General features: G+C 45.6%; 1 protein-coding gene across 4 annotated transcripts in view; it reads left to right on the top strand.

Annotated features, from left to right (window-relative positions):
- The window catches only part of IGSF11 (immunoglobulin superfamily member 11), a gene marked incomplete at both ends in the record, with an annotated part of 86,789 nt that extends 72,878 nt beyond the window's left edge, over positions 1-13,911 (top strand). The window contains 6 exons of one of the 4 annotated variants that reach the window (XM_079548965.1): positions 9,182-9,345; positions 10,182-10,389; positions 11,158-11,313; positions 12,283-12,405; positions 12,628-12,778; positions 13,461-13,911. In XM_079548965.1, coding sequence (XP_079405091.1) covers positions 9,182-9,345; positions 10,182-10,389; positions 11,158-11,313; positions 12,283-12,405; positions 12,628-12,778; positions 13,461-13,911 — 1,253 coding nt within the window. Of the gene's footprint in view, positions 1-9,181; positions 9,346-10,181; positions 10,390-11,157; positions 11,314-12,282; positions 12,406-12,627; positions 12,779-13,460 lie in introns of those variants that run through there. The other 3 variants (XM_079548968.1, XM_079548967.1, XM_079548966.1) reach the window with 3 other exon arrangements.
- Positions 13,912-25,754: the final 11,843 nt, after the last annotated feature.

The raw sequence follows: 25,754 nt of genomic DNA, 5'->3' as shown, positions 1-25,754 counted from the left end.
TTTTAGATCCAGGGGAGAGCTCTAATTAGACTCTCACTCAGGGATAAACAAGTTATGTACGTCTCTCATCTCATCCCATGCAGCCTCACCCTGCACTTTGCATGCTGTGGGCTTTGCTGGCCTCAGGTGTGGAGTAGATAACCATAAGGATGCTTTGGAAGGTCGTTCAGCACAGAGACTGGCTGTGGCAGCTTCCCAAATGCTAAAGACAGGTTCCTATAAGGTTTTGCAACCTGCTTTAGGAAAATGAAGCCAATTTATGCCTTAGCTGCTCTCAGTCACCTCTGTGCCTTCTCTCCGTTTTAGGAAACATAGATACAAGTCTTTGCTGTAAAAGGTCCATTTTTCTTTCTGATGTGCTGTGGCAAGCAGCAAGATGATTAAGACAAGGGATGTGGAAAGTTTATGTTGGCGTCTGAGCTAGGTGAATGTATATGCAGCTCAGAGCCCTTGTTGCTGGCTCTCTGCAAATTCAAGCAGAGCCTCCCACCTTAGATGTGTTTGAATGGACTTTTTTGTTCCCAAGTTTTTGTTCCCAAGTCTCTTTGGCTAAAGACTGCAGGCAGTCCATTGAATAACTGGCCATGGTCACTTAAATTGCTCCCATCCCTTAGACATCCGTTACCATTGAATAATGCCTCCACTGTAGCAGTCAGCAGAACAGGACAGTGCATCTGCAACACAGCTTTTCCCTTTCACAGCAAAGCAAGCTGTCCGGCCCTTCCACCTTCCTCAGCAGATTATGCTAATTAATGCCTGGCTGTGAGATGGAAGCACAGCTTCCTTTCTGCTTTCGCTGCTTTTTAGACAATAACCTTGTTCTGAGGGGCAAGGCAAACAGCAGAGGATGATAATATTCTAAGTTAATGCAATAGGATTCTCCATCAGAAGACTAGGGGTGAAGAGAGAGGGAGCGTGTTTGTTAGCCCCAGTTTTGTAGAAGACCAGGAATTGTGAGGCACCTTTCTGCGCCCAGCTGGAATTTCACTTTCCTCCTTGCCTGTGCCTGTGATTTGGAAAATGGTTCTCCAGGCATCTCTGGATGACTTTAGGAGGGAAATAAATGCCTAGCTCCCTGTTGCAAGGATACAGTAACCATGTTCTTACCTCTGCTGTGCTGCTTATCTGTGGCTTTCAGCCATCTGTAAGCAGATTGCAGGAGCCTGGTTTGCCCACCTGAGTCCTGTGGGGGTGAGTGGATGAGTCATAGATGCCTCCAGTGCTGGGCATAGCCAGCAGTGGGCTAATCTGGCACCAAACAGTCCCACAGAGCAGGCTGAATTAGACTTTCCACACACCCCTCCCCTCTCTCAAGTCAAGGGAACAATGATTGAGCACTTGAGTGAGTTCCTGATCCCTTCTGGGTCCCCTCTGGTCTTTCTCATCTGCTAAGGCAAAAAATTCCCCAATCTCAGTGGTGCAGCTGCTCCTTGAGTCCTGTGCAAATGCTGTGGATTCAAGGACTGCCAGCTCAGATCACAACAGTCTCTGTTTCCAGCCAGTGCTGCATGCATTGGAAGGAAGTGTTAAACCTTCCGTAATGTACCTAATTGTGCAACGCTATACCATGGAGAGGGGATTAACATATGCCCCAGAGCACAGCGATTGATTAGTTTTATCCTAGCTAATGTCATTGTAGATGCTATTTTTGTTCCTATCAATGTCCCTTCCTATTTTTATAATCTTCCAATAATATGGTGCTGGAGTTTTGTTGCTGTTTTTTATTTATGGCTAACTTGCATGCATCTGCATCCTTGTCAGCAGAGATGGAGGGCAGCCATCCCAGTTAGCAGGAGCAGCAGAAGTGGCTCTCCCAGCAGCTCCAGGTGGGCTGGATGGAGGCACAGAATTGAAGGCAGTATTGGAAGCACAGCAGGAGCCCAGAACTGGAATGGATCACTTGGGTCATTGGGCTCCTGACCCTGCTATCACCAGGGTATGTGTAAACCAAAGCTGGGTTCTTGTTCCCACTTTATCCCTGTTAGCTGCTCTAGCGCAATGTTCTTCTCACAGTTCAAAAACCTCTGTCAGATTTCAGGTTCTAGGATCTGCTGGCAGAGCACCGTTCAGTTACACAAAGAGCTGAGTGTAATGCAATCCCTATGACATGGAGAGCACAGACACTTTTGATTTCCCTGGTAGGTTTGAATGCTCAGCAGTTCAGCACATCCATCCCTGATGGTCTAAACCTGGGCAAACAAGGATCTCGCGCTAACAGCTGTCCTCTGAATACACCTGGAGCTGAGCAACAGGGATTCTGTGGCAGAAGTGAGGAAGGAATCAAATTCCTCAGTGATTTTCATCTGCATGATGAGCGCCTCTTTTTTTCCCCATTAAAGCTCCTCTGACAAAGACATGGGAGCAAAATGACACTGTTCTTTAAGTATGCATTGCTGAAAGCTTTCCTGCCCTTTATCGTTTTGTCTAACTTTCATCTTCACTTTATGGCTGCAGGTTGGGGAAGTCAGGGGCAGGGAGATGTGCTCCATGTTATATCAATCAGACAGCTGTTTGAAATCCTCCTTCCAGCTGGCCTGCAGAGAAAGACTTATATCTAAAAGGGAGATGGCAGGGGTGGTAGTAATTGCTGTTTGCAAGGCTAACAGCTGAGACCAGAGCAGGGTGGGTCAGCAGCATGCCTCACTGTCATCTTTTAGTCTGGTATAGATGAGATTATAAATGGTAAGGGAGAGGGGTCAGTGTGATCAGCACAGATTTACAGGTAGTCACTGTCCCTGATCAGCTGGTGGAGTGCTCAATGAGAAACACTACAGGGCTCAAGTTCAAGACCTTGACTGTGATTTCTCCTTGGATTAGTACCTGCTTGCCTGCATATTCTGCTAGCTGAGTACCAATCTCAAGATTCCTCTTTCTGGAGTAAATTGGATCTGTTTACCTGGGAAGCTCTGTGCCAGAGAGATGGTGAGATAGCTCCAGTTGTGTCTGATGGTTTTTCTAGCAATAAAGGAGCTTAGAGGTTTACTTGGCTTTTGAGTTGCATTTAACACTATATAGACCTAAGAGGAAATGTTGTTCCCTGTGTAGATTTAACACGTGTCACAGGGCTTTTGCTCTAAAACCATGCTAGATGTAATAGTTTTTCCTGCTGTTTCTTCCAGGCTGTCCTGCAGATCCAGCAAAGATAAGGAGGGAAAGAGATGGAAATTATTTTGCACCGTGCACTGTTGGTTTGATATCAACTGTGAGCCAGAAAGAACCAGGAGGAGCCTTGGTTTGGGATATTCCCCCTGTCTGCGTAAAAGGAATGAGCTTACTCTCAGTAGATTCTTAGTCTGGTGACTGAAATAATCAAACTTTGCTGTTGGGAGTGGTTTAGTCAGTGTTGGTTGTTTCTTGAGGAGGAGCTGTATCAGGAAGTCTCTGTCCTTTTAATAGAAGAATCATATTTTCTGAGTGTTCTCGGTATCTCTAGGCAGGCTCCTCATAACATCTGTATAACATGTGCCCATGAACTTCCCAGAAAAGTTTGTGTTAGAGCACATTAGCATGGTGGTACAATCTACTGTGAAGGTGTGCATCTGTCCCAGCCACCTGTCCTGCTCAGTGACATTGAATGCTGGAAGTTTCTGAAGTGGAGTTTCCCTAATGAGCTGGAAATAACTCAGGATAGCTGGGCGTTAACTCAGATCTGTGCTCCTTTGGAGTGGCTGATGGTGCTGGTTCCACAAGCAAGCAGACCACAGTTTAGTCCAGTGAGAATGGGCACAGTCAGTATTCAGACAGCTTGTTGTGCAGCTTGTTTGGATGCTGTGAAGACTCTGCACTCATCATAAGCACCCACCTTTTTTTGTTTGTATGATCTATGAGGTTCCACGCTAGTACTGGGGTGCCCTTTTCCTGGGAAGTCCTGCGGAGCTGAAACAACATTTCCACCATTTCCTTTCCAGAGATCTCTTCTGGGCAATGTAATTGCTTCCTCACATGATAGAAGAGATTCTCGGAAGGCAAAATGTCTCTTTTGTTTCTTTGCTGTCCTACAATATTATCAGTGCTTGCAAAGTTGGGTTGAATGGTTGCTGCACAAGAAGGTCCTATGACAGAAGTGCTCCCCACAGCACTGTGTTACTGTCCCTCCAGCAGCAAGTCACACCTTCCTGGGCTGGGGCTTTTGCTGCTGCTCAGCATGTTGAGTCAGCAGTGTTCCTTGAGGTGGGAGACGTTTCTTCAGCACAGCAGGAAGCTTTGGTCCCAAACTCAGAGATGTGAGGTAGGCCAAAGGCACAGTGACTTGTGTTTTCCTTTCATCTCAGGAAAAAGTGTGCTCTGCAGTTTCTCCTTTTGTTGCCTGCAGTTGCCAGATGGAACGTTGTGTTCCTACCCTGCTCTTGAAACTTTTGAGTGACCTCATCTTTTCCTCTCTAACGAGGGACCCAAATGTCATACTGCCATAGGCATCTTTCCCAGCACAGGACTGCTAATTGCACGGGGATAGGGAGAGCCATTCCTGGCTCTTGCTTGCGAGCTGATAGCTTGCAGCTTTGCTCTCATTCTCCCCCCCAGCCACATGCATTTCAGCACATCTTCCCTGGAGGTTTGGAGATGTTGAATGCATGAAGGTGAGACATTTCTTCATCTCTTTCACACCTCTTTTCCCTTCTGGACATTTGCTTCCCTGGCTTGCCAGCACTGCAGAGTGAACCTGTCCTCTCTGTTTGCAAAGTCATCCCAGCCCAGCCTCCCACATCTCTGGGTTTCATGAGGTTGCTGCTAGCAGGTTCCAAATGCTGCTGACTTGTCAGCGGTTCTTGAGGGTAGGTACAAAGCAGAGAGAGTTCTCTAGCAGGCAGGACAGCATCTTGACTTTCATTGTATGAATGACCTTCCAAAGAAACCACCATTTTTCTGTGGTCTTAAAATAAGTAAAGCAGGGAAAAGCCCTCTCTCTGCACCGTATTCCAACCCATCCAGAGGTACCCAGTTATCATGCTGAGCATGGTTGCCTCTGATAGTGCAGTAAAGGGGGAGATGCCCTTAGCACAGCTTCAACAGCATAACCACAGTGCTTCTTCACGGAACAGCCTCTCGGGTCCCTGTGCTCTGTGATCATCTGACATCACTGTGATGTCAACCAGTAATGGTGCATCAGCTATTCATATCATCAACTGTGCTATTGATGTGATGTTGGTGGAAGACCTCGTTTCACTCACTGAGATGTCAGCTGAGTTGACTTTCTCAGGGAAGGAAATGCCGGTTGTGTCTGGGCCCTACACTCTTGTGTCCTGTTGTATGAGCTGCCCAAATGAACTCCTTCATGGATACTGGGGAGGTGCGCTACTTGGGAAAGCAATATCAAAAATGAAATCAGAGTTATCCGTTGCCAGAATAATTACTTGATCTAGGAAAACTGAAGAAGCACTAAGAGCCTCTGCAGCGTCTGTCTGTCTGGTTCCCTGATAGAAGGGGGACACAAAAATGGAGCATCTGTTCTAATTAATGACAGAAGCTCAGAGCGTTGGGATCAAAGGAGAAAGCTGTGTGCAGAATCAAGCTCAGATCAAAGTGTTCTAAGAAGAGGAAAGACCAACTCCTTCAGCTGATGGCGGTGTACCCTGCTCTGCCTCCAGGCGTGCTGCTTGCAGAGATGCTAAGTAATGAAGCTGCACGTACAGGAGATGGTGTAATGGCCATCATAATTCAGCACTAGGAGAAGAAAGACTTGGTGGTGACTGGTTCTTGTTGCCTCACAAATCATTAAATTTCTCTGAATGCTTAGAAAAGATCAAGATAATATACCTTGGCAAAAGGGGACCTTTTACAACATCCTTTGCTTGTTTGTTTGTTTGTTTTTTCTCACCTCTTATGTGTAATTTGACTTACTAGACTGGGCTGTATATATGTGCTTACATCTATATTTGTGTTTATACTTACCCAGGGGAATTTAAGCCTTCATTCCTTAGGCTGCACTGAAGAACCTTTACCCCAGTACATATGCTAAATTTGAAATCTCTTCCTCCCTCTCTCCCTTGCCTCTTTCCTTTTACATTAATGCAAAAGCACATTTTTGCAACTCCTAATTTTGAAATGTTTAAATATGTAATGTTTGGTTCAGTTTTCCTCCTAGGTGTCTTCCTGGGCATAGCGGTTGATGTGTATGTGCCTTTGTGTGCAGCCACCTGTGTTTTGGGCCACGAGTATTGGTGTGGAAGGATGCTGTCACACAGATCCCTGCATAGATGGACAAGTGCACGTGTAACCACATTACATTTTCTAATAGTCTGAGCTGTAAAGAAAGATGCTGTAGCCCCTGAAGAGGATTTGATCTTTGCTCTTTTAGCTGTCTTCCTGGGAGAGGAGCTGTGCTGTAGTAATGCCCCTCCGGTGCTGTGTTAACGCACCAGCCTACCTCCCTGTTTATGCTGGTGGAAGAGAACGTTGCCTGCATTTGGTCTCCTGCTTCCCCTGTCGTCTTGGTTAAGCGTACTTGTCAGAAGCGGTTGTGTATGTTTTCCCCAGCTGTAGCCCTGCAGGTGCCGCTTAGCTTAACAAAATGAGTCCTTGTCTGTAAGTGCTGCCTGCCTTGTGTGCATCTTGGGCCAAAGAGCAGCTGACAGGCAAAGGCAAGTCTACAGAACTGGCTTGCCCAATGCTTTAATAAGGCAGAGACGGGAGAGCATGATGTATTGCAAGAGCGGGCATCTTGCATGCCTAGCCTCAAAGCCATTCCTCGGAAGGAGAAATGGGCAGAAACCTCAGCTGTTCCTTACTGCCCTTTCACTCCATGGCATTCAGATTGAAAGGGTTGCTCTAGTGCTTTGAAAGAGTGGGAAAATTGTGGTGACTGAAGGCGAGAATAGAGCCCTGCGAGAGAAAAAGGTTCATAAGCAGATCTGGATATTCTCAAATGAATTGGCAGTGAATAAATTATGCATGATCTATTTTAGTATTTTTATTATTCTGTTTGCAATCAATTAATCACAAATATTTGGAACACTGAAAGAGGGGTTAGGTATAAAAATCACATCGTCTTGGTGGTTGCGTGATTGACGAAACTAAGCCTGCAGTATAAATTGGAAAATCAAACTTTTCCAGAATATTTGCCATTAGTGAATACTCACACTGAAGCATTACTCTTCCTGATTTACAAGAATTTGAATATATGAGTATTTCTTGGAGGGGAATATGGTATGGGGCTGAAGAACACATTTTGCTGTTCCAAATCAGATGAGAAGTTGAGGGCAGATCATAGGAAACATTTCATAAAATCTACAGTGAAGGTGACAGAAGAACTTTCTGCTCCACGCTGGAGAGTTTATCCAGTTAAATGTCCAGTATTTAACACATGGATGGTGGCAGGAATGGATGTGTAGTCATGCCAATATAACCTTCCACGTCAGGCTTGAAGACAAGAAGATCTCTTGTCCAACCAATATTCATTAAGAGATATCTCACTTCTGGTCTATGGGCCACTGCAACTGCCTGGCTAGCCATAGTAAGGAACTCAAGAGCCCAAAACTACTCCCAGTCTATTGGCCACAGAAGAAACTGGAAGACAGATGCCTTGTAATAAAGGTCATATTTATTACTGGTCCTTCAAATTGTTTACTTCCGCTTGCTGCTGACAGCCCTTCATAGGAGATTGATGGATTAAACTTTCACCAGCTGTTCTGTGTCCAGGCACATCATTCTGACAGATTTTTAGGACCCAAGCTAGACTGTTTTGCTAAGATTTTCCAAAGTGCTGCGTATTTTTAAACACATTCCAAGCTTGTGAGAAAAATCAGTCTTTATTTTTTCTTGCCACGTAAGGAACTAGTGAATCAATTTAAAGTGGCGTTTTGTTTGGCTCTGTTTTAAAGCATTTCTGAGCCTCCCAGAACTACCTGCACCTTTGGAGGTAGGAGTCAGGGAAGAAGGAACATGTGTAGGAATTGGAAAGTGTGGAGGAGGTTATGGATGGTAGGGAAGATCCTTGTGTATTGCAGCTCCAGATCAGTCAGTCCAAATCGAGGAACTCATCATAGGCTGCTCAAGTGCCAATAACTTTGAACTACACCCAGGTGTTAGCAATATTCTGCTATTATCATAGAATGGCCTGTGTTGAAAAGAACCACAGTAGTCATCTAGTTTCAACCCCCTGCTATGTGCAGGGTCACCAACCAGCAGCCCAGGCTGCCCAGAGCCACATCCAGCCTGGCCTTGAATGCCTCCAGGGATGGGGCATCCACAGCCTCCTTAGGCAACCTGTTCAGTGTGTCACCACCATCTGAGTGAAAAACTTCCTCCTAATATCTAACCTAACCCTCCCCTGTGTCATATTGTTTTGGAGCTTGAAAGCTCCTTACCATCTCCAGCAGTCTTCCACATGCACTGGAGACAGCAAGCTAGCAAACTATGAAAAAAAAATCAAAAAAGAAGAGAGATGTCATCTGAAGTCATTTTGATATTGTGAAAAAAGTGCTTTAAAGAATTTTAGTGCTACTCAAAACACTGCAGCCTTGAGCTTCTGTACTGGAAAGTTGGGGCTTGTCAGGCTTTCTGTCCCGTCCACCCTGTGTGGAATGCAAAGAAGTGAATGGAGAAAATGCTGGAATATGAAAGAGATTGGATCAGATCCTCTATAATCAGTAGTCATTTTTCACTAGCTAGGAATAAATACATGGTCTGGAAAGATTTAGATTTTTAATCTTTTAAATTAAAAAATAACAATGAAGTGTTTCTGTCCATGTTGGACTTCATAAGGAAGAGAAGCTGTGGGTGAGAGCTGTGTTTTTTCTTTAAATAATATGCATTCTCTCTTCTTACCCCTTGATGAAGCCTTTCAGAGTGCACTTTCCTTTTCTGTTTCAGTGATGTTAAATATCATTAAGATTGATGAGTTTGAAAACATATTTCATTATCTCCTAAATACAGCTTGGCTGCTCTTACAGCTCTTTCCCTGTCTCCAAAACAAAGTCTGATGTTCTCTGAGGCTCTGAAATGAGAATGCTCTTACTTAAAAGGAACGCCTAGCTGCATCTGCCTCTGGAAGATGTCTGCATGAGAGCAGCCTGATCTGTTGGGGGAGGAATATAACTCTCTAGCTTGCAGTAATTGGTAAGGAACAGCTATGTAACAACAGAATGCTGCTGTCGTAACCTGGATGTACATAGGGCCAACTGAAATGTTTGAATTGAGATTCCTTCTCCTGAAATGCTTGAACTGGGTCATCTTCTCTTTCCAGGCATGGTGTGTCCTCTGGAGGTGTCAGTCAGTTCAGGGAGTATTCAAGTTGCCCGAGGCCAGACAGCAGTATTGCCCTGCACCTTCACCACTAATGCTGCTCTCACTAACCTTAATGTCATATGGATGGTCACTCCTCTTTCTAACGCCAACCAGCCTGAACAGGTAGGTCTCTTCTCACTGGAGTATGCATTTTCTTGGGGCTTTCCTTTTCTTCACCCTTTCAACACTGATCTACGTGTAGTCTGCCTCTTCCTTTTGCAAGGCCACTCTTACGAACGTTAGCAAATGAGAGCCAACCATGGTGGCACTAGAATTGTAACCTGAGAGCTGTTGGGCTGAATTCTATCCACATACGTAGAAGCCAGAAGAAATCCATTGCTCTGAAGTGGGTCTATCTTGGGTCATACCGCCTCCATAACATTTGTTGTTCAGCTGTGTGATTGAGTATCCTGCACTGAAGAGAACTTTGTCCTCAGGGACCTGGGCTGAGTACAGACTGCTATCTAAACTGCTAGGTTGATAGAAGGTGTACAGACTCAAGCCCAGTCTTCAGCTCACTTTAGTGATCATCAGTGAGCAGTGTCACATAATGGCAGGACATCACTTGCTGACACACAAAATGATTCTGTCCATCACCAGGTGGATGATTTTGTGAAGTATTTACTGACCTGCAGAGAGTCTACCTCTCTACATTGGGTGTCCAGATGGGTAATGATTGTTATACAAAATAAGCTGCTATTACAAATCTAGTTATGCCAGAAGACTTGGGTATTTGGTCTGTTCCCTTCATGAACATTTTTACCGGCATAATCTCCTCTATAGAAAACACTTCTCATAGGATCAGTTTTTCTGGGTCGACTGTTGTATATTGATGTTTGGTTATTCAGAAAGCTTTTAAGAAATAATCCTTTTAGCTTTGGAAGCCCATATTTGCTTGTCCTTCTCCCTCCTTGCTCAGTCTGTTCGGAGTATCGTTTGAACTTTCCTTTCTTTTCCAGGTTATTCTCTACCAAGGAGGTCAGATCTTTGGTGGTGCACCCCAATTCTATGGTCGAGTGGGGTTTGCTGTGACAATGCCAACCACCAGTGCCTCCATCTTCATCAACAACACCCAGCTATCAGACACTGGCACATACCAGTGTTTGGTCAACAATCTTCCTGATAGAGGCAGCAGGAATATTGGAGTCATCGGACTCACTGTCTTGGGTGTGTTTATTGGGATTGTGGGGAAGGGGGGGGGAACTGGGCTATGGGAATCCTCTGTATGATAGCACTCATAGCAGAAAAATATGGTGTTGTGTACATTGGATCCCGTGATCATACTGTGATGAGGGACAGGATTGAGTATTGTGGGAGTATATAGGCACACACTCCTCACATGCAGATGTTATATTAGAGAGTTTTAAAATATGGTGGAGAGAAAGACTTGAGGCAAGTTTGTGATGTGGAGTTGCAAAGAAGCATGAAAAAAGGGTGGGTGCATTTATGAGATCTAAGGGGTTACAACAGGCTTGTGCATAGCAACAGGAGAAAAGAATGGACTTTTCTCATAAAAGTAAGTAATATTGGATGTTATAGCGCAGAGTGTGTGCCATTATAAGGCAGTGAAAACAAAACCAAACCACAGGAAATTCATTTTGCAGCCCTCTTAGTTGTTGCCACTCTTGCTGTCCCAAGAGTTGAAGTCTTCACCCTTTTTTCTCTAGGGATTTGTTTAAGACAAGTTGGTCCTGGGAAAGCAGTTGTCCATTACCTTGATGAGCTTTTCAGTCAGGAATCTTTGTCTATTGTCATCCCTCAAATCTCAATGGGTTCTTGTCTGCTACCTCCTTTCTGGGCTTTGTCTGCTTCTCATTCCCTGTCAGCTCATGCCAGACTCCTTCATTTCCCCTGCAGTGTGTCCAGAAAGAGCCTGTACTCTACTGCTCGATTATTTTTCCTGATCTGCTGTCACTTTCCCCTCTTCTCTTGTAGTTCCTCCTTCCGCCCCACTTTGCAGAATCCAAGGGTCCTTGGAAGTGGGCAGCGATATCACACTGACCTGCAGCTCGGAAGAAGGCATCCCCCGGCCAACATACCTCTGGGAGAAACTGGACAATGTTCCCAAGTTGCCCCCAACTGCCACACAAGGTGCTTGTTCTATTGATTATCCTCTTACTTCCCAGGTGGCAGCCTGGTCTTTCCTTTGTCTGAGCTGCCAGAGATGACATGGTTCTCTCAGTGTCTGCCATCACTTGCATGATCACTTGTTTGGAACGAAGATTCCTGGAGTGCTTGGAGGCTGTGTTGGACTAGGTACTCACCAGCAACCATTTAAAGTTTCATCTTATTTTGGTATGGAACAAATGTTCCCAGTAGAGGAACAAGGATCTTTTTGAATGGAAGCAAGAGAATATGGTTGCTAGATGTTTGCACACCTGGAGATTTCAACTGCAACCTCATCTGCACAAGGCTCATAGATTGGAAAATAGAAGGGAGGCAGAATCATTTCATGAAAATCCTGCCAGCTTTTCACGCTGAGTGTGTTGTGACTGGAGTTATCTTTCAGATGCATGTAAAAGCAAGGCTCTGATCAGATTGAATATTGCCCAGACACTAAGTCTCACCCATAAGGTTTCTTAGCCTACATGTGCTGACCAACTGGAGACAATAGCACTTTTGTCCTTTGTCTTGCTATATTTTAAAAATACACAAGAATTTTAGTTTTAGGTAATTCAGGAATGAGGAAAATTGGAAGAGCATGGAGCAGGGAACTCAGGGATAGGTAGGAAAGCAGGGTGCTGGAAGGCAGAGCTCAATATAGCAGGTAGATCTGGGTATTGCACGTCTCTTCTTTCCTCCTTTCTCTCACGTAGTAATATGAGCCCCAAGCTTTCATTTGCAGAAATTCATCTGTAGGAAGAAAAAGAAACATCTAGTGTAAGCTCCTTAAGACCTAATCTTGTGTGTGTGCACAATGCTTCCATCTCAGGGTTACTTCCTAATTTATTTATCTCTTAAGAGTCTCACACATCAATTCTCTATTTGCTGGATTTGCCTTTTCATGGTTTTCCTCAAGCCCGGGGGAGGGATTTAAATCCTTCTTTTCTCTCTAACTAGACCAAGTCCAGGGCACTGTCACTCTCCGAAATATCAGCACTGTGTCCTCAGGTCTTTACCAATGTGTGGCTTCAAATGCCATTGGAACCAGCACTTGCCTTCTGGACCTGCAAGTCGTTGCACGTAAGTATTTTGCCAAGGGAGACTTGGTCAACTGCTTCTGTCTTGTGACAGTAACACATGTAACCATGTTTGCTGTGTACCAACTTGTGCCTCTCTATCAGAAGATCGTTATACCCTGGAATGGGGATACCGCCTTTCCCTGCTTCTAAGCTTCAAATGCTCGCAGGTGGCCACAGCCCAGCCCTGATTTCTTCTTCATTCTCTGTTCAATCCTCCCCACAGCCCACCCCTGGAGCATCAGCCTCGTTGCTGGAGCAGTGGCCACAGGTGCTGTTGTGCTTATTGTCTGCATTGTGTTGGTGGCCATAGCACTGTTCTACTGGAAAAATAAACACAAAGAAGAAGAAGAAGAGGAGATTCCCAATGAAATAAGGTACGGACCGGGGATCTGGTGCCTGGAAACCCCTGATCAGCCAGCAAAAGCAGCAGCTAGCAGGAAGGCAAGCAGAATCCCTACTTTTCATAATCCTTAGGTGTGTTCCCTGGGGTAAGGTAAGGCCTCCATATTTGTCCAAAAAATAGCAGAAGCAAATGAAGAATGGCAACTACAGATTTTTCTTTCTGAGTTGCCTTTATGGGGAGCTTCAGCTTGGCACTATTAGCTCTGAAGGAGAGTGACTATACATGTGATGGGGATCTGGACCAAAAGTATCAGATAGTAATAACTAAAAAGCTCTATAGGTACAGCTGTGATGTTCTCTGGTGTTACAAACACCATGTTTCCCTCTGGTAGCTTCCTGAAGCTTCCCTAAGGATCAATTCATTGGCTGTACAAGTATAGCTGTACTGACTGGCTGTGACAGCCACTGGTTTGGCCCATTGCAAACCTGAGTATGCTTTGCTTCCCTCAGTGGTAGGCACATGAAGCAATTAATGTGTACAGAAGTAGGTCCTGTAAAAAGGGATGAGTGAACAGGCCAAGGAGTGAAGCCAATTCATGTTGGTGCTGTCCTTGACGTTATATTGATGGTATTGCCTCCAATGGGGTGTAGTGGTGAGGATTTGCCGAAGCAAAGCAGAATCCTTCCTGTGCCTTCACGCTCTCTCTTTCCCAGGGAGGATGACCTGCCACCCAAATGCTCCTCCACCACCAAGACATTCCACGCTGATGCGTCCTCATCGGAGAACGACACCCTCACGTCCTCCAACACCTACAACAGTCGCTATTGGAATGATCCCAAGGCCAATCACGCCACAGACTCCTTCACCCGCTTCAGCAACAGTAATGATGCCCGCCAGCCACCCTTCTCCCGCTCGGGGAGCACAAGCGCTCGGCCTGTCTATGCCAATGGTGGCCACCCCTCCCCAGCTGCCCCTAAGACGCTGGTGGTGACAGCCAGCACAGCACCATCCCCACAGGAGGTGGCCCGGAGCAACGGCTCAGTCAGCAGGAAGCCTCGGCTTCCGCACACCCGCTCCTATGCTGTCAGCCAGGCCACCCTGGAGCGGATTGGGGCTGTTCCTGTCATGGTGCCCGCCCAGAGCCGGGCTGGCTCACTTGTGTAGGGGCACGCTGGTAGCTGAGAGCTGAGCAAGGGCCTTGCGTTCCAGGGGAGCGAAGACATGGCTGAGAGACCCTACTCCTTCCTGAAAGGCAGTGAGGCGAAGGTGGGCCTCTCAAGGCCACTGCCAGCCACTGGGGCAGCTCCGGCCATGCTGCAATGCCCCCCAGCTGTCGGGGCTCCACCATGGACGCCACAGATGTGCCAAGGCCACAGGGCATTGGGGGCCCTCCCTGGCTGCTGGGCCCTGGCTGGGACCCCCTCCCAGCCTAGCCTCAGGGCTTTCGCTTTTGTTTCCAGTTTGTTTTGTTGGGGGTCATTTCTGTTCACTTGGGTCCTTCAGGGAGGTTTGGGAAGATATATATATATTTTTTTCTGTTGTTATTGCTGTTTTATTTCTAAGATGACAACGACCAGTGTGAGGCAGGGAAGGACAAGAGGGGAGGTGTGCCAGGTGAGGCACACCTTGTCATGGAGGCTGTGACCCCCTCTCTGCCTCCTCAGCCCTACTGCTAGATGAAGAAGATTGTTGGGATGGGGACAGCCATGAAGGAGGCACTGACCGAACTGGTGGTGCAAGTTGGCAGCACAGCTACCAGCCAAACCGAGGGGAAGGCTGGGCAAGGATGTGGGCCAGGGAGTGTTTCTCTTTATTTATTTTTTTGCTGTTCTTCCCCTCAGCTCTGACACACACACACACACACACACACTCATGCACACGCAAATACTCCTCAGGCTGGGTGTTTTTCAGCTGCTGCCAGAGCCCTGTTCGTGGCTGTGGAGTGTGCTGCTGTCTGGGCCTGTGTCCATGAGAAGCAAAGCAAGGGCACGTTGCTGCTACAGGCCCCATGGCTTTTATTTGGCGTTGCTGAGTTTTTCTGGAGGCGGAGTCCTGAGCAGAACCTGCTACACCTAGTCTGCTCTTATGTGGAGTGAGGGCCTTCAGACATCACAGCTCTGGTGTTTGCATGGTGGGTTTTCCATACTGGGCTGCCTAGAGGGCTTCCCTGCACAGCAGGGCACATGTTTGCTTGGGGCCCTCACACAGAGGCACCATAGTTTTTGTTCCCTCTCTCCCACACATGCAAACTTCCCAGATGCTGAGTTTGGCAGGGTTTATTTCCAAATCCTTTTCCTTAAAAAGAATGAAAGCAGAGACTCAGTGGAAGATGTAATTCTGTGGAAGCCCATGTGCTGTTGCTCTGCCTCTCCTACTCCCGCACTGGTACTTATGGCACCTGCTGATGCTCTGCCATCCCTTTACAGCCAGGGGGTGACTGTGGCTGGCACCTGTCCTTTTACTTCTTCTATTGCAACTAAATAGCCTTAATCAAAGCCAACAGTTGAAACTGCTCAAGGAACCTGATGCCATTGGAGGGATGGACTAAGGGCTTGGACTTTTCCTTCTGAGAGAGCCCTGGCTCAGCAGAGCCATGCCTAGGTGGGTATCCCCAACCTCCTGTGTAACACCAAGCCTTGCACATATAAAGGCAGTGGTGACCTCCAGAAGTACCAGAGACCTCCCAGATCACATCTGCTCTTGGAAAAAGCAATGTGAGTGCTCGCAGGTAAATTTCTGTATCTCTCATTGAAAAAAGGATCTCATTAAGCCAAGAGACTTGTCATCCCCTTTTCCTTGTCCCAGCACAGCTTTACTTTCCTTAGCAGTGCACAAACCTTCGGCAGGGCCTTCTGCCTGAGCTGTACCTTTCAAATGCAAGCACATGCTCTGAGAAGGAGGAGGAGAGTTGAAAGTTGAGTTCTTACATGAATACTTGCTTTTGGGGAGGTTGTGAGCACCTGGGCAGCAGTAGGCTTGAAACTTGGCTGAGATTTTGTGCCTTCTTTGCTTAAAATAAAGAAAAAAAAAGAGAAAAAGAAAAAAAAAAAAAAAGGAAAAAAAAAATCCAGCCTCCCTTCCTTCCCTGTCCTACACAACTCCATCCAAGAATGAGTGCAGACCACAGTGGTGGCACAGACAGGGAGTTGCTGTGTATACACACATTTCAGAGGAGCAGTCCTCTTCCCTACCTCTCTTTGCTGCTGTGTAGTAGGTCTGACTGGGGGAAGAAGGGTTGATTTTGAAACCCTGATGTGGGAAGGGAAGAAAAAGCATTCAAAGGAAAGCGCATACACATTCTCTCTGCTTTGGAAACAATCCCTGTGTGATATTTACAGGAACACTGCCCTCAGCAGGCCCTCTCCTCTAGTGGGAAAGCTCTTCTTGTCCCTACCTTCCATAAGACTGTTCACTCCTCTTTCTTTGTTCTTTCTAATTGTATAAAATTCAATAAAACTTTATTCATATAAAAAAAGGAGTTTACACTGCTTGCTGGCTGCTTCCCCTTTCCCCTAATTCTGTAGCTACAGTGAATTTGGCTGTTGGTACTCAGTGACCATGCAACCACGACTTGACCCTTCTTAGGACAGCCAGTTGGATAGTGCACCCTGCTGTTATAGCCTTGTTTTGCTCATTCATAATATTGACACCTTGCCCTTGAAGGTACCATTTCCCAGGCTTGCAAGATCTGTGCTTCCCTAGACAAAGGTGAGTTCTATTTTTTGTCATTCAAGAGATGGGGATCCTTTGTACTGCTTTGGATGATATGGGAAAATGTAAAAATTTGCCTTCCTTTTGTTACATTAGTTTTCTAGTCTGAGACATGGCATGTTCAACTCTGATGCAAAGTCTAAGGCAGTCATCAGGAAGACCTTCTCTGACTTTCGTGGGCTTCTGAATATATTTGATGGGGGAAACTATCAGGAAGTTAACTAATGTTCTGAGTGCCATGGGTAGAGCATTCACACTTCCAGGGAGTAAGGGGACTGGGAAGCACATACCTGTTGGTATCAACAGCTGCTAGCAGAAGGTTGTCACTAGGCCAGTCTGATGTTTTGCCATTTTTTTCATCTATGCATTTTTTTCTCCATGTTTCATTTTCCTTTCTTCTTCTCTAAACTCCTCCAGATACTCTGAGAATGATTATTAAAACCAGAAAACCACAGATCCAACAGCAGTGTTAATTCAGCCCTGATGCACACATATCTTGTTCTCATTCCAAGGTATTTTTCAACACCTAATTTAAAATATTCCTTTGATTGTATTTTCAGCTCTTGGTTTTACAGTAGCTGAGATGACTGCATTGCCATTTTGGGAAAGTTGCTGTAGGAATCTTAATGTTTGCATTTTTCATCTTTTGATTGTGCAACCTTGATGTGACATTAATAGTGTCTTTGCATTTTATTCCCATGATAGTCCTGTCAGTATTCTGCTCTCCTATCCATTCCTTGCCACTGGCTTGCCCTTCACATCATTTTTCTGCGCATCTCTGCCTATTGATCTATAGCAGAATTTCCCAAGATACAGGACAGTTTACTATGTTTGTGCAGCCCCTACTGTGCTGGTGCTTTAGCTGTAAGTTGTACCAAATGAGGCATTGCTGTAATACAAATTTCTAGCTAAAAATAATACCTGCTAGAGGTCTTGATATTGAGCGGCAGCATTAAAAAGCAAGCAAAGGCTCAAGCTATTACAGTTGTAAGTGGAAGTCCCTACTGAAATGCTTGAGTTTTCCAGCAGCCTTCAACCACAGTTGTGTGGTGGGGATTGCCCCCCATTGTGAGTGCCACAGATGTTACTTTATGATGTTAACCATCAGTCAGATTACCTCCCATCAAAGACTGTTAGAAGGAAATGTGTTCTAACACAAGGAGTAACGGTACTTTTAAGTGTTGAGAAAGAGAACACAGAGCCACAAGAGGATGTCTTACACTTCAGCAGTGGACATTTTTCTAGAGGTTGGTGGAGATGTGAGCTCTATTTCAAAAGTCTAGGAAACCTGGTCTGAAGACAGACAGGATTTTTTTCAACTCGCGCAGCTTTTAGATTTGGATCTGCTGATTCATCTGAACTAAAAAAAATCTTGCCCAGATGCACGCACTTCAGCAAACTCTTGCCAGAATGCAGACAAGTTTCCAGTAGGAGACAGTCTGCCAGATGGTGTCCTGAAGGCTGAGTGGCTACCTGTGAGGACCTGGGATGCTCAGAAGATCGAGCTTCCTTATGTCATGATTTAGGTCTTGGTGAAAAGCACCTCAAGCCAGGGTAGCCTCAGATGACACAAAGACTGATATGACTAGGTGATCCATTTGGTGCTGGGAAGGAGAATTCAAACTGAAATGTTTTGATCCTTCTCTACCCCCTCAAAGCAAAAATAGTGGAGGAATTTTTATGATAAATTTCTGTTTTCATCCAACACAGTGATAAGCTTTTGGTAATGAGTGGATTTCTCTTGGAAGCAACATTTTGCATCTCAGCTTCCTCTTGTTCAGGTACATGAGTACCTTTGTGTGTCTGTACTCTAACAGGAACTGAAGTGTGCATATGTGTGCCATAAACTGAGTGCACACAAAATGGTTCAGCAGATTCACTTAAAATAGTCTTGAGCACTTCTAGGATATAGAGTAGGGAAAACAGATAACTTGCACCTGTTAACATCAGAACAAACCCAAGAGAAAGATAATACATGGCAAGAACTTTGGGCCTGGAGTGGGGAATACTGTTATTTGGGCAGCAGAAACTGGGTAGACTTTTTTTTTTTTCCCAAATCCAGGACTCTGGCATGTTTTCTTTGATACATTTCTCTGACAGCAACTACTAATAAAGCACTTTTCATTTCCCTATGGTAGAGGCTCCATGGCTTTAGACAGCGCTGCCTATATGTAGAAATGGGACCATACTCCTACTAAGCCTCCTAATGCCTTTTCTGCTATTTCTTTTTTCCTGTTTTTTTTTTAATTTTTCCTTCCTCCTGCTTCCTCTGTAGCATGTTTGAATGAGAAATGGGGTTGGCAGGAAGTTTAATCTATCTAAGTTAAAAACACACACAACCCCCCCCCACCAAAATCCCGAAACAAATAGCAGCAAAGAAGAGAGGAGATTAAGATGCAGCTTGTATGAATGGCTGGGAAGCAATTCTTTAGCAGTGGATGTGGCCTGGATCAGCTCCTGGATTTGGACTTACTAAAATATGTTTGTAAAGGGGATGATGACTTGCCTCCTGTTGATATACTTATATGGGAAAACTGGTGTGGTGCATAGAGAGAAACATCGGCTGAAGGGCTTGATACAACAAAACCCAGGGGCTCTGCTCTTTGGTTCACCTGTATTAAAACCCACTGTCTGGTAGAGGGGCTAAGCTACACAGCCTGGCTGCCAGCTTCCTGTATATTATCAATACCTGCAGAAATTCTCTCACTGCAGTTTTTCTCTTAGGGTCTCAAAGCACTTTGACAAGCCAAGTGTAGCAATCAACAGGTCATATGGGCACGTGAGACGTGGGAATGGGTGTGTAATAGGGTTGCAGCAGCAGAACTTTAAGCTGTGGCAGTTTTTAAGATTGCTCAGGAGTCTAGAGACTTTTTTTTTCTAGTGCACTGCACCACTGGCACAGCACTTTCACTCCTGAGGATCCTCTCCTGTCATTTAGACTGAGGCTTGAGGGGAAGGCTTGCACGTCCCCTTGCCCCACATGAAAGACCACCAAAGGCTAGGATTAGCTCAGTAGAGAAGCCAGTGTAGCATTAGTCTCTCAAAGATAAGATGCATGTTTCGGGATATAAAATATTACAGAATGTGCATTGAACAGCATTAGCACTTCTTCCTTTGGCTGTGATTTGCTGCTGAAACAAATATGCCCCAAACCAAACAGTGCCTTTTGTGTTACAAAGTACAGAAATGGGTGAACGGGGTGAACACACAGACCTCCACCCGGGAGAGACCTGGGGGTCCCCCTTGGCTGTGCTTTCCCAGTGGTGGCAGAACACAGCCTCTTCCTGCTGTCTATGAACACAGTCTCTGTCTTCATGATTTTCTTTCCTTGTCTTTGTTGTTTGTGGATGAATCCTCCACACATTCATCCATGCTCAGGGACACCAAATGAAGATGAATGCAGGCATGACCTTAAAGCGTGTGAACACCTCATACCTGAGCTCAGCCTTGTCCATCTAGAGCACGTGTCCCATTTGTGCCCCAGGCTAACCTGTTGCACATCTCTCAAATAACGATGGATTTTGCTGCCCTTCCTGGCCCTCCACAAGGTGCTGTCTGGTTTAGGGAAAGCTGGTTCCTTCTGGGAAAGTAAACAGGGAGGTCTGGGATTATTGCCCGAAGAGCCTTGTCCAAACACGAGGCATTTACTCACGCTCTCCAGATGCGGGTCACAAAGCTCGCCTTTTTTTGGTGGCTCTGCGATGACATCCTCTGGAGGGATGAAGAACTACATCTGCTCCTATTGCCCACTTGTTACAGCCTGGTTGCACCAGAGTCGACCTCCTTACTAGCTTGTAGGTAGGCTTCTCTTCTTTGTGGTCCTGCAAAAAACAGTGCCTGAAGCATGAGTGCATTTTCTCTTTTTTCTCTTTTTTTCTTTTCTTTTTTTTTTTTCTCCCACCAACGAGTGTTATTTAGTATCTGCTCACTGTACTGTGCTGTCTGTTATGCAGTGGTTTGAGCACTTTGCCTGCATCTCTGGAGCAACTAGTTTACCCACAGCCACATCTCTAGCGTTTCAGTTCCTCTTCTTGCTATAATGCTCTATGACTCAAAGGCACAGGGAATGGGCTGGAACATGTGTGAGGCTGGGGAACAGATGGGTCACAAACAGTGTAGGAAATCCTGTGCCTTTATGACATTTCTTGTGGACTCACAGTTGACTTCAATATGTCCTTCTGCACTGCTGTTGAGGTTGAGAGCGGCTGCCTCGCTGATATTTTTCTAGCTTCTCCCCACTAGAGCAATGCTTCAGAGCCTGAGACAGCATGCAAAGGAAAAGCAATTGCAAACTAAGTCTTATTTGACTGCCATCTACCCCTGGGGATCCTGAGTGACCTTGTGAAAAAACCAGCTCTCATGTCTGTGCTCAGCAATGTGCCCAGATTAGTTCCAACATCAATAGTTTAGGTTTGGATCTGATAGTATGTGCTAGAAAAGCCTGGTGAGGTTTTTCTTCAGAAGACAAGATGGTTATATGCTGACCTCAAAAGTTCGATTTTCTTTTCAGCGGTGTGTGGATTGAAAATTGACAATAAGACTCCAACAGACTTTGGATATGGCCGTTTCCAAAACATTTCATATTACACAGGGCCATCTCCAGACCCTGGTGATGGACTTCTGGAATCAGAAATCACATTCCACATCAGCTAGTTCATGAAATGAAAACCCTGTCACAGCTCTAAGAGCAGCTACTCAACAAATGGCGTTTGTCTTTGAGATGCAGTTTAGAATCAGGATTTTTGTGTCATGCTCTCCTTTCTGTTCTTGTCGGTCAAGTCAAAGGGCTCTTCTGGTATATTTTCAACTGGACTTTACCATAAACATTGTTCTCCCATCTGTTCCCAGCACACACCAGATATACAGTAGGTCTAACCTTTCTTTCAGCTGATGTGAAGCTCCTTAGCCACTTGCTCTGGTAATTTTAAATTATTTTTGCTGGCCCCAAAGGGTTCTTGGGCTGTAGATTTTTGTTTTGGTTTATATTTGTTTTATATTACAAAGGTTTGTGGAAGTTTATCAGTGACTGTCTTTTAGATGTAATGGCCGTGCACCTTTGCATCATATTTTAGCTATCATAAATTTCTGTCTTGGCATTAGATTTGTATTACTCTGAGCTGTTGCAAAGCACAGAGAGAACAGCTCTTATACAAATACAACTATTAAACAAGTTACTAGTTAGAGAACATGGGTACTAGGTGCTAGGCTGTTTAGTAAATGATCACGACGATTGTTCCTAATATATTAATGTCTTTCAGCATCTTTTTGTTGTTCATTCAAATCTTCTGGTGGCGTTTCTGCTTCTAAGTTACACTTATTAAGCAGAAAGAGTATCCCTTTTCTTAATAACAGATTACCTATAACACTTGTACCTGTCCAAGTCTATTGAAGTCACTGGGACAGTTCCTGTCCTGCACATCTTCTTGTCTTCAGCAGCAGTAGGATCAGGGACAAGATTACACCATGATGTGGCTTAGAGGACTAATGAGAAACTTCTGTTTCTTTGTGTCCATCTGAGAGAGGAAAATTGATTCAGTTAACTTGGGGCAAAACCTAATGTGTGCATTTGGGATTTAGAAGAGTGTGGTTCAATTCAGCTGAAAACACAGAATCACAGAATGTCCAAAGTTGGAAGGGACCTCAAGGATTACAAGTCTCCAACCCCTCTGCCACATGCAAGGCCACCAACCTCCCCATTTAATACTAGACCAGGCTGCCCAGGGCCCCATCCAACCTGGCCTTGAACACCTCCAGGGACGTGGCATCCACAGCGTCTCTGAGCAGCCTGTTCCAGCACCTCACCACTCTCATAGTAAAGAACTTCCCCCTGACATCCAACCTAAACCTCCTCTCCCTCAACTTAAAACCATTTCCCCTTGTCCTGCTGTTATCTACCCTTTCAAAGAGTTGATTCCCCTCCTGTTTGTAGGCACCCTTTAGGTACTGAAAGGCTTCAATGTGGTCACTCTGCCTGTCCTCATAGGGGAGGTGCTCCTGATTGTCTTTGTGGCTCTCCTCTGGACCTCTCCAACAGCTCCCTGTCTTTCTTGTACTGGAGGCTCCACACTTGGACACAGTACTCCAGATGGGGCCTCACAAGAGCAGAGTAGAGGGGGACAATCACCTCCCTGTCCCTGTTGGCCACCCCTCTTTTGATGGAGCCCAGGAAATGGATGGAGGGAGTGTTAAATTAACATGCAGCAAGGGTATTAACTCACAGTAGCACCCAGTATACTGAACACTGGTTTGTAGGCCAACTGGTGTTAAAACCATTAAGCATCTTCATTTGGTGAAGTTATATTCACCATCCAGTCGCATCTTAGCCACTAGAGAGTTAACTTCAAATTCCTTTTTGAGCTTAAATGCAAATGTTCTTTAACTGATTCTTTACTTTGTAGGTATGTGATTTATATCTGTTAAGGGGAGAAAATTGCCCAAGACGATAGAAAAAAAGCACACTAAATGAAGATAAATACACTGGGTGCTTATCATCCAGCGAATGTGCTGCAGAGGTACAAGTCAGGGCTGGGCTTCACTCTCAGATTGCCATTGAACTGCTGCATGACATGGGGTGAGTCAGGAATACAGACAAACATTGGGATCCACAGCTGGGTGCTTGTAGTGCATGTCAAGAATAGACCTGTTGGTAAACTTAGGAGTCTGAGAATGAAAACATTATCTTGGTCTCTGAAACTCCTGTTCCCCACATGGAAAATTGGTATGATCATAAAGAATAGGCTTGAGATGGACTTCAAAACATGGCTGACTAGGCATGGAGATAGAAAGGAATGCTTCCAATACTGTTTCTGACTAAGTAACTTGTGAGAGTTTTGCTTCTGAAGGATTATCTACATCACTCTTAGTATGTACCTTGTCAGGCTTGGATGTTAACTTTGCTATATGCTGCAGAGAATATACAGATCTCTATCCCTCACATTTAGTTATTTATAACCAGAGACAGGATTTTCTCCATTGGAGTTGCAGCAATTTGAAGCAAGTGATCAGCCACTAGCCAACTAGCTCCTCCTGGTTGCTCCTCCTGGTTTCCAGGAAGGAAAGCCATCAAGGGTTGATTTTATTCAGCATCAAGCAAACTCAGGACCTGGGGCTGATTTCTAAGTAAAGGAGAAATGTGTATTACTCTCATGGGCAGAATCATGGTTGGTGTGCATGTGGCTAGGAGTCTTCTCACTCCCAGCTATGGCTGAGGACTCCCAGTTAACCCCAGTGCTATCCTCAGGCCTGGGTGAAAAGACAAACCTTTTTACTAATTGGAAAAAAGAAGGAAGTAGGGGGTTTCATGCTTTTGGTACTCATGGTAAGAAATAGAGAACCTTGGTTGCCATGTCCCTGGGCCAGGGCAGGTCTTTTCTATAAGTAAGTCCAAACTTTGCAGGCAGATATGCCATATATCTGCATGCAGGTTGAACATTCAAGACAGTGCCTGAAGCCTTCCAAGCCAAGACTCAGGCACTTGGGCTGAAGCAGACCTCTCAGACTCCTGTTCCTGTTTTCTGTTTCCTCACAGATCAGGAAAACTCCCCCATGGCCTACCTATGTGGCCTTGAAATGTGAACAACCATTGGGTTTTTGGAGCAGGAGGTGGGATTTTAACATTTGCCCTACTGACTGAAGGAGCACTGCTGCTCTGTGGACTGGCACGAAAGCCACTCTTCCGTGGTGTCAGGCCTTGTCCACGCTGTGCTTTGGTACAGCTTTCTTTGCGGACATAAGGTAGAAGCAGCAGATCTGTCACATAGGCCACTCCTGACAGGGCAGCTGCAGCACTAACAGCTCACAGTCAGCATCTTCCTCCGGTTGTTCCTCCTCATAGGCCTCATCCCCAAGGAGGCTGTCCTTTCAAGACAAGTCCCAAAGGCACAGAGTCCTTCTCCCTCAGCCTCCTTCTCTCAGGCCTGGGCTCCTTTCTTTTCCTCATGCCCCAGCCTCTTAGGTCCTTCAGTCCCCCAGCACACCCCACCGGTTCTTTATATACAGTTATCTAGCCTCACTCTCCAGCTTTCTCCTCTACAGTTTCTTCTTGTCCTCTCTGTGGGCTTTCACTCATCCTTTCTCCCTTTTCTGCCCCATCCCAGTTACCTCTGGCGCCTTCCGTTTTCCCAGCCTTGTGGTGAGGCCCTGGTGTGAGGCCCTTAGGGCATCCAGGTTTGTTGGCAGGCTGTGAAAGTGGAAGATCCAGTGGTTTCACCTGCACCTATGGACCCAATTCTGCCATCTCTTAAGAGAACAACTGTGTGTAGTCTTTTGCTTCATATATCAATGGTTCTGGCCTCATGTAATCGGTGGCAGTTCGTCTCTGTGCGTTTGCCCTGCCTTTAAGGTGCAGAGCTTCTGTGTGAATGCTGAGAACAACTCCTGATATCTCAAATCATGAGAGAATATACATCCACCTTTACTCAGCCCTCCCCTACAGAGATGTAAATGAAGATATAAGCAGTCCTGAAGGGGAGTAAGCAAAGGAGTAATGAAAGTAGCCAGCCCTCTATAGCCAAGCAAGCCTAGCAAGGAGGTCAAACAGGCCGTCAAGATGTTTTCTCTCTGCAAAAGAGCTTGCTCCTAGATCCAGAGTGAGGTGTACTGGCAGGAGCCAGCGTCGGAGAGAAGCTGGCTGTGGTGCTATGCCACTATGTCTCTGGTTCTGCAAATGCAGCAGCTTCAGTGATCAGCACATCCCCGTATTGCAGGGCATCGAAACAAGAGCTTGACGTTCAGCTGCCAGGTGGAGCCAGCAGTGGCTGTAGCTTGGAAAACCACAAAAAACTTATTTGGACAGAAAATAAATCTCAGTGACAGGGAATAAATAGAAAGCACGGAGTCGTCATTTTTAATAGACTGTTTTTTCTCCAGACCGTGACTGCACGTAAAGCAGTCAGGGCCGTTGGGGGGCAGCAGCAGCAAGCGCTTGGGAAGCTGCACTCCCAGAAACCTTCCAGCATCCTCCTCCTGACTGACAGAGTGCTGCACCTCATCTTCAGGACCCGGCATCTTTCCAAATCCCAGTCGCAGCGGGCTGCGTGGCACTGACACTTCAACATGCAGCATATGCATCTGATTTCCCTATTCACTGGGCTATTTGTAAACCTAATTTAAGCTAAATCTCTCCCTGCTCTTACCGTTTTACATATCTGTGAAGGAGAGTGTGGGAGGGGAAAATAAAATGAGGAGTTGCCAGCAAGGCACCTCCTTTTCTCTTCCTTCTAATGGTGTAGCTTGGTAATCAGTTCTCTGCAGCATAGGAAGGGCCTGGCACCCTTTATTCATACAACCTTGTATGC

Source organism: Tetrao urogallus, assembly GCF_951394365.1.
Source record: "Tetrao urogallus genome assembly, chromosome: 1".
Taxonomy (NCBI): Eukaryota; Metazoa; Chordata; class Aves; order Galliformes; family Phasianidae; genus Tetrao; species Tetrao urogallus.
Note: the sequence above shows the minus strand (reverse complement) of the source record. Positions and strands in the feature narration are given on the sequence as shown.